Source organism: Erigeron canadensis, chromosome 1, assembly GCF_010389155.1.
Source record: "Erigeron canadensis isolate Cc75 chromosome 1, C_canadensis_v1, whole genome shotgun sequence".
NCBI lineage: Eukaryota > Viridiplantae > Streptophyta > Magnoliopsida > Asterales > Asteraceae > Erigeron > Erigeron canadensis.
The window spans coordinates 8473799-8482601 of NC_057761.1; the positions used below are offsets into that span (position 1 = coordinate 8473799).

Here is an 8803-nt window from a genome sequence, read left to right on the forward strand (position 1 = left end):
ATTTTTTTTTGTGGGATTCGAGATTTAGACCGAAACGGTACCAAAAAATTCTGTAATTTACGGGATTCTCTTAATATCGTTTTGATTTCATACCGATCCTGTTTTATTTGGAACTTAAACCGATATTAATTCTGATGATTTTCAAGACCGGCATTTTTGATATTAGGTGAAGACCAATAAAAGACGAGACTATTACACTGTATTCTTTAGTTAACTAAAGAATGGAAAGGAAAGGAGAGTGAAAGGAAGTTTTACTTCCTAATCACCTTAAAATTGAAAATGAAACTTTTAAAGCAAAAATAACTACCATTTTCTCCACTTCTTCTCTCCTTTCATTTTCTTTCGATATTATTTTAAAACTTAACAATGCCTTTATTATTTTTTTCCTTCTCAGTCCTTCTCTCACCTTTCTTAAAAAAAACTTAACAATGCAGTGTTAATGTTGTAAAAAGTGTCGAGTTTTTTTACATAATAATAAAGTTCAGCCAAAATTGAAAAAAAGAAACAATTGAAACAGAAAAGAGGGAAGAGAGAATGGGGAAAAAGAGAAAGAGGGAGGAAGAGAAACATCCCCGGAACAGATACTCGGACAACCCACCGGACTTTAGTGAATTAGCGTCTTTATACCCTTCATTTGGATCATACGTTTTTTATTCTCGAGATGGCAAACCAAAGATCGATTGGAAAGACTTCAATGCCACTCGTGAGCTCACCAGGGTTTTGCTCCTTCATCATCACTCCGTCACTTGGTATTCTTCTTATTCTTTTTTATCATCATATGTTACTTATTATGTATACATACTGTTTATCAGCATAATGATTTACCCTTATTTAAGTTTTATCTAAGTTTTCATCCACAATCTTGAAAAACTTATTTCTACAATTTTAGTCATCATTTTCATATATAGTTGTTTAGGATCTTACCCACTTGCACTCAAAGTAAAGTAGAAGGTTCCCTATTTTGACATCAAATTTGCCCGAAATAGTAGAAATTGATAAACATAAAACCACATTTGAGTACTAGAGTGCGTATGCTTTACGAATAGTTCGTTTGTTAATTTGAGCTAAACTACAAGTTTAGGTGGATTCCTGATGGACAGCTCTGCCCCACGGTACCCAATAGATCTAACTATATTCATTGGATCGAAGACCTTTTATCGTCTAACATCATTCCCAATACCCGACAAGACAATAGTCTCGTAAAAGGACTTGATATCGGTACTGGGGCCAATTGTATTTATCCTCTACTTGGTGCATCTCTTCTTGGTTGGAGCTTTGTTGGAACAGGTAGCTTGTTTTTGATTTCTTGTGAAGTCTTTTAATTTGTACTATCAGAATCATCAACATGTTATAGACATGATCTAATAGATGTTACTTTCGTTTAATTAATAACAGATGTGACAGATGTAGCTCTAGAGTGGGCCGACTGGAATGTTAAGAATAACCCACATATTTCCGAATTAATTGAGATTCGAAAAGTTGACTTTGAGCAAGAGCTGACTCATCAACACACAAACAGCATTGAAAGTAGTACGGATATAACGGGTAATACAGAGCATCCAAAACAAGCATCATTTGGAAATTCAAACAAGAGCTACAATGGGCCTCCGATACTTCTAGATGTTGTCAAGGAGGGTGAGAAGTTTGACTTTTGTATGTGTAATCCTCCTTTTTTCGAGACAATGGAAGAATCAGGGCTTAATCCGAATACATCTTGCGGGGGAACCCCAGCAGAGATGGTTTGCCCTGGTGGAGAACAAGCTTTTGTCAGTCGCATGATACAAGATAGCATTCAACTTAAACAATCTTTCAGGTATCACACATATAGATGTTCTTTTGTAGTCCGGAAAATGCTTCAAAAGCTGTTTTTTTTATGTAACTTTTTACTCTTATCTGTATTATTGTAGGTGGTACACATCAATGGTTGGAAAAAAATCAAGTTTGAAAAGCTTGACATCAAAGCTTCGTGAGGCGGGAGTTACAGTTGTTAAGACTACTGAATTTGTTCAAGGTCAAACATGTCGATGGGGAATTGCGTGGTCGTTTGTTCCTCCAATTAAGAAGATAATATCATCTCATGTGGCCTCAAAGAATGTCCTCACCTTCATGCTTGAGGTTTGCATATATTTCTCTAAAAACATGAACCGTTATATTTTACAGCACCTGTTACATTTTTTTTTACTTTCTAACTGTTCATTTATTGAGTTTGGAGAATCTGCATAGCTGCTTGAACTTGTAATTGATCAAGTCCATTATAATTTTATCTGCTTAAACAGATGTCATGATGGCATGCCAATATATATAAATATGTTATATATGTAAGAACACCATTCAATAAAAGATATAACAAGTAAATTAACTATTAACTAATCAATACAAGAAAGAAAAATAGAACAGAAACATAAAACAGAAAAGAAGAAGGCAAAACGGGATGAGGGTTCTGTTAAACAGAGGGGCCTTAAGACTGATTTCGGGCTACCTAAGTAAACCCGTCAGTTTCCCAGGGTACAACAGCCAAAGCAGTATGTACTGCCGGAGTAAACCAACAACCCGGAATTTACCTTCAAGAACAACTTGAAGAGAAGTGAAAGAGAAGAGTTGATGATCCAGATTTTTGAAGTGTTAGTGTTATATTTTTGTTGTTAATCTGATTCATATATATCAGATTTTCTTTAAGTGGAAGACACATGTTAACTTTAGAAAGTTAACAACACCTTAACACTAGGTGTCACTTGCTGAACTAAGGCAAGTGTTATTCCAGGTGTTAAACCAGGAATAAACCAACCCACTTAAGCCATAACAACAAAATACTGAGCCACCATTATGAGCCATGGAAGCCATAATCAAGCCACACCGAACTAGCCAAAAATAAAGACGGCTCAATAGCGGCTCGCGGCAATGCGAGCGTGCTAAGTGCGCCACTAAAACGCCACATTACGCCTCATCGCCCACGCCCCCGGTCTCGGGCGCGTCGGGTGCTTCGCACCCTCGCCCACTTGGGGTGTAGCCCCTTATAAGGAATTATAATTCCGACAACACTCCTCCTTATAAATACACTTAATGTTTATTCTTCTACCAATGTGGGACAAACTCACATTAGTTAATTACTCTTTCAACTCCTTTTAACATATCTATTAACTTGGATATTCTATGTTATTACATAAAATTTCCAACAATATATATATATATAGTTTAGTTTTCTTGTGAAAGTAATAATATGTCTTTTATGGAGTAATAGCTTGATAGTAGAGATTATTTGACTCTTTGCTAAATAAACTATGTTTTTAAAAATAGAAAATATATAGGCATTATTCTCTAATTATATCGGCCATGGTAATATATCATCCTGATTTTACAGTATAACTTTGCTTATGCTTCAGGGAATCCAACGCAAGTTCAGTGCATTTCATGTTCTCAACTCAATTGAATCCTTCTTTCAAGCGAGTGGTGCATCTAGTAATAAAAATGCTGCCTTATTTTTTATTGATGTAAGGCTAAAGGCTCAACTACATGTTAATTTAGCTAAAAACTTCAGCTATCTTTTCTCCTGTAAGTCCTTTGACTCAATATTTTGATGAAATTTAGATACACGCAACCATGTCTGACTGCAAAGAAATCTTGAAGAATAACTCTGGGAATTTGAAGGAAATTGAGTGGGGTGAGGGATTGAATGTTTTGCATTTTCGTGTAACGGTAAGTATGCTATTAGTTATCGATTATATCTTGCTGCTATTTGTGGATCCGTTTGTGATGATATTTTCTTTGCCTTGTTTATAGGTCTTTGAGCAGATTCCTGGCACCCTTTTAGTTAGAGGATCCTTGAAACCTGGAGAGACCTCCGTGCCAGGTTTTCTTTTGTTCTTGAGTAATATATTATTTAGATACTAAAATAATAATATTAAGTTTAAACATCTGAGGTTTACATAACACCCAAAAAAGAATGACTATGAAAGTGATAGCATGAATATGAAATTTATTAGCAGTTTATGATCAAGCGGAAATTAAAACTAATATTATTAGTCTGAATAAAAAATATGTAAATCTTGTCCCTGATGGTTTTGCTGCTGAAAGACGTTATCGTGTCACTTTTTTTTTTCAGGGTTACTTTCGTCAATATTCCTGCAGGTGGAAGATGCTTTGAGAAAAGAGTTTTGTCCAAAAAAGGTTTCTTCACAAATTTTGAACTAGTATCATGTATAATTTAGCATTCAACTCCTTTTATGACATATATTCATCAGAAAGAAATTTTCATCAATTTTTTTTTTCTCTATATAAGCTAATCAAACAACGCCTGCTTATGTTGATGAAGAAATTGTTTTAGATTTTCCTGTCATATGTACCACCCAATAGCCTGTAACTCTGTAAGGTATGTTGAGGGAAGTAACTGGTTCTAAACTTCTAATAGGTATCAATCTTGAGTCTTGACCCATCTGGTTATGAATAGGTGGATATAGGTGGCAATCTTGAGTCTTGGCCCATCTAGTCCTGAATAGGTTGATATGGGTTGTTTCACCTCTAATGGATCAAATGGGTAAAATGAAAATTGGTCAAATGGGTTACAAGTTTTCCAAAGAGTATTTTCAACGGATAAAATAATTTATTTCCAGTATTTTAGATTATTTCTGAAGTGCTATAGTATTTCTTATCATATTTGACATGCAAACTATTTTGGGAAATCTAGGAAGTTGGGCTAAAAGTGTAGTGGGTCAATCAAACCATAGCCCAACTGTTTCGTCCCATGAAAAATTTATATGTTTTGATCCATTGCCCTATATCGACCCAACCGTTTGGTAACGTGGTTGTTGATAGTTGCCTGCACTAGCACTTTGGTTTATGTGACCTGAGCGAAGGCTCGAGTTGCTTGGACGCTAGAGTAGGGGGCACTATGTTAGGTTGGCTTCTCTTCAATTCTTGCCCTTGTAAACCCAATGCAACCATCAACAAATTCCTCATCTATGAAATTTATGGATAAAATCTGGAGAGGATGGGCACAAATTTGTGCATTAAACAATCTTTTATAACCATGAATCTGGTTGGTAACCGGTTTCACACACACAACTGGGTTATCAGTCTAGGGTGTTACAGTATTCTCCACTCTGTAGAAGAATTTTCAGGAAGTGGCAGGTTGCTGTTGACTCAAATACTTCATATTACTCTTGAACTTTGTTGCTGGTAAAGTGGTAAATCAGTGTTGATCCAGTTATCCCTCAAGTAACCTGAACTCCATAACAGGCACCCCTCTTTTAGCTCTGGTATCTGGGGCTTCCAAATACATGAATCCGGTTGGTAACCGGTTTCACACACACAACCAGGTTATCACTTATCAGCCTGGGGTGTAACAGTATTCTCTATTCTCCACTCTGTAGAAGTAATTACGGGAAGTGACAGGCGGCTGTTGACTAAAATACTTCATAGTTCTCGAACTTTGTTGCTAGTAAATCAGTGTTGATCCAGTTATCCCTCAAGTAATCTGAACTCCATAACAGGCATCCCTCACTTGGCTCTGGTGATCCTGGGCTTCCAAACAAATTGGTAAGATCTCTGCTATTCGTTTTTCAAAGGTATGGTCATCTGGATGGATCAACAACTCCCCGAGTTGTTCTTCCAATTATTTCTCAAATGCTGGTGGATCCTTGTGGCCGAACTTAGTCCAGATCTCAAGAATTACAATGTCTGATTCAGTTTCATAAACAAACCTATTATCATCTTCTATGATGACATCAACCCCGTATGTTGTCAAAATCCCATGACAGACGCTGCCATTCTCCTTGAATATCAAAGATACGGGCCCCGCATAAAAGTGTTGGCGAATAGATAGAGACTGGCATTGAGCAAACGTGCGGGTAACAATCATGATGCCGATCTTGTCAGTGGCGCAATTGTGGGTTCCGGGCGACACAATGCTGTTGATATGAACTTTCTCAGGGTCAAGGCCCGACATCCAGTTTTTCTGATCAGATGGATGCCAATCACATCCGGTGTACGCACATCCACATTTTTCTTGGAGTTTCTTTAGTCTTACTCCTTCGGCAATGACTGCTTTTCGACGTTGGATCTGTAGGTTTAGACTGTCAAATATTAATGATGGCATAATGGCCGGGGAACCATAAGCTATTGTAATGTGCTGGTAATTGAAAGGTAATAGTATAGGGCCACTTTTTGCAATAAATATCTAACACATTAACTCTTCAGTAAGAGTTTAAGAAAGATTAACCGAAAACATTTCAGGTCAACTTGAGCTTAGCCTTTTCCAACTTGTGCCTTTATAAGGATGTTGAAACATTAAAATCTCATACTTAAGTGTTTTGGTCATATCTACCAGTAGGACATGTCCTTGTGTAACCAGAAAAGGAATATTGATGCCATGGAAACTACTCTTATTCTTGACGGTTTCTAAATTAGTTCTTTCGCTTAGCAGATTGCTATTTTTTTTCTTCTCATTTGGGTTTGGATCTTTACATGTATAGGTAAATTAGAGATCCTTTGGGAGGAATTATGGAACTTGCAAACTAGCGATCTAAGAGGAATGTTGTACTTTGAAGTTTCAACCAGGTATAATCTTAGAGTTTATTGTATTTAAAATGGGTCATATCAAATAAATTTAGCTGATAGTTAATTGACCAAATAGTAGCCATTGAGAGACTTTTTTTTTGAACATTTCACGGCTTTGCGTGGTTAGAGTTTTCTTGGGTTGCTTTATACATTCTATCTTTATCTGAAAGACTTCATATAGTTTTCTTTAGGTTGTAACTATTAGTATCTATGCTTGATGGCATAATGGACAGGTGGTACGGGTTGTGTAATATTTCAAAACGGTTTCCAGAGTAAGCAACTCTACACATAGTGGTTGTCAAGGAGGTGTTAAAATATTTATTAGTAGTTTGAAGCTATATTTTAACTTTGTTAGATTTTATCTATACTATCTTGTAAAATCTATTTTCCTTCTCTTTTTGGAAAGAGTTAGAGTAAAGGGACATGCGAAATGACCCAATTGCCCTTAATGAACCCCCATTTTGAAAAAACTTGATTTAAATTATCCAATTGCCTTTCCTAAATCTTCTAAAATTTCTTAATTACCACCTTTACATCAATTACATTTAAATTAACTTACACCACTCGACACCGCCATCGCCACCAAGTTGCCAACACCGCCAAACCGCGTTGGCTCCACCTCTGCCGCATTGCACGGGTACCCTTTTAGTTAATAAAAATGCATATTAGTTTCATTTTTTTCATGTCTCGGTGCTATTTATTCAAAGTTCTTGCGGGTGTATGTCTGCAATGAAGATAGATGGATTTATGAGATCTTTTTGTTCAATATAATTGATATTGTATTAGGTAAAGGGTTTCATGGCCAAAAGGATGTGATAAAGTTAAACTTTAATAGTTCATAATGTGGAATCCGGATTTTTCAAGAGGTATTAAGGTATTGGTTTTTTGAGTATGAAATTACTCATTAGGGTTAGAAAAATGGCTAATGCAAGTTGTTGGCTGGTTATTTGATTATATACAGTTATACAATATTGATAAAGAAATGATCCAGTATGTGGTTAGTGATGATGTGAAATAGCACGTGTACCAAGGGAAGCTTGCGATGTTCCATTTTGTTTATAAGCTGTATGATATCATGTTTTGATTTTGGTTTGCTTGTCAAATTTAGTAGTGGTTTTAAACTTTTAATTAGCACATCTTAGTCTGTTTTGGTATGGTCTTTAGAGTTCCAATTCGTGATATGGATTATGTTGTTTGGGGTGGTTATTAATATGACTTGCCTATTATCCTAGAATCATTTAAATATAGTCGGTTTTTTATTTTAGGAACATTTGTCAAATTCATTACATTTTAATATTTATTAGTCCACAAATAATAACAGTCACAATATCTAACGGACGGGTATAGAATTCACAATACCATGAACAAAGAAACGGATCCAAACACAACAGATGAGTACATGATAAAGAAAGTTAAAAAAGATACTGTAGAACCTGATAGAAGAATAGTCTTGGACATAACATACTCATATACATTAAAAGACATCTGAATTGGGAATGATGAAAATAAACAAAAACACTTGGATGAGATTACAATAAACTACCATATACCTAGTAAAAGCTGAAACCAAATACGTGTGAATTAACTGCTTATTAACTGAAGTAGAGCAAGTCATCAGGCACCCATACAAGACTCGGTCTTCATTATTTTATGAATACTACACACATGACACATACAACAATTAAGTCAACAAATGAGTCTGATATCACATACAAATCACCCTTGTATTGTTAGGTTTTCCAGGTTGCTCGGCCGGCGATTAGCAGAAGTCAACAACGGTGGTTTCATCAGTTGTTTCCCAACAAAAACACCAATGGTGACACTTGCAACCACATACCATAGGATCAGACCCCCATTCACCAAATGGTTCACAAACTTCCATCCTTGCAGCTTTTCTTCATTATCTGGCGTTGCGGCTTCCATTCCACACTTATAACTGTAAGCGGTGGCAGTAATCGTAGCAAACATAGTCAGCGTCAGAAGAAATGAGAAAATCCGCCTTTTCAAGGATACACCAGAAAGCAACAAGAACATTGTGGTTATAGAAAATGCAAATGATATTGTGTTGGCAGTGGTGAAACGTCTATACTCCTCGTAAGCTACATATGCAGCAATGGCTTGTCCGGCTTCATATGCAATTTTAGCACCATTGGCGTGGGCTTGTCCAGGGTTATACTCAGTGGCGCCATTACGATACTTTGTTTCTTGGTATGACCCACCAGGTGGGTTTATGCCCGCCTGGTAGTTCATG

General features: G+C 36.3%; 1 protein-coding gene and 1 pseudogene across 5 annotated transcripts; one reads left to right on the top strand and one right to left on the bottom strand.

Annotated features, from left to right (window-relative positions):
* The first annotated feature begins 513 nt into the window (after positions 1–513).
* Positions 514–8373, top strand: LOC122585743 (RNA N6-adenosine-methyltransferase mettl16). Of its 5 annotated transcripts, none has more exons than XM_043757869.1 (11): positions 514–749; positions 1082–1287; positions 1396–1813; positions 1908–2115; positions 3381–3488; positions 3586–3693; positions 3778–3847; positions 4100–4164; positions 6468–6552; positions 7339–7426; positions 7514–8006. In XM_043757869.1, exons 1-9 carry the CDS (start codon positions 535–537, stop codon positions 6474–6476), a joined length of 1407 nt encoding a protein of 468 aa, XP_043613804.1. In that variant the 5' UTR covers positions 514–534; the 3' UTR covers positions 6477–6552; positions 7339–7426; positions 7514–8006. The 5 variants fall into 5 exon arrangements, with proteins under 5 accessions (XP_043613804.1, XP_043613806.1, XP_043613807.1 ...); XM_043757871.1 differs by having other exon boundaries at positions 7339–7418; XM_043757872.1 differs by lacking the exons at positions 7339–7426; positions 7514–8006 and adding an exon at positions 8287–8373.
* On the bottom strand, positions 4889–6091 carry LOC122599598 (annotated as a pseudogene).
* Positions 8374–8803: the final 430 nt, after the last annotated feature.

Coding starts and splice junctions, on each gene's coding strand:
- LOC122585743 (XM_043757868.1), top strand. CDS start 535: ATGGGGAAAAAGAGAAAGAGGGAGGAAGAGAAACATCCCCGGAACAGA. Junction 1,288..1,395: donor TTGGAGCTTTGTTGGAACAG/GTAGCTTGTTTT, acceptor AATTAATAACAG/ATGTGACAGATGTAGCTCTA. Junction 2,116..3,380: donor TCCTCACCTTCATGCTTGAG/GTTTGCATATAT, acceptor CTTATGCTTCAG/GGAATCCAACGCAAGTTCAG.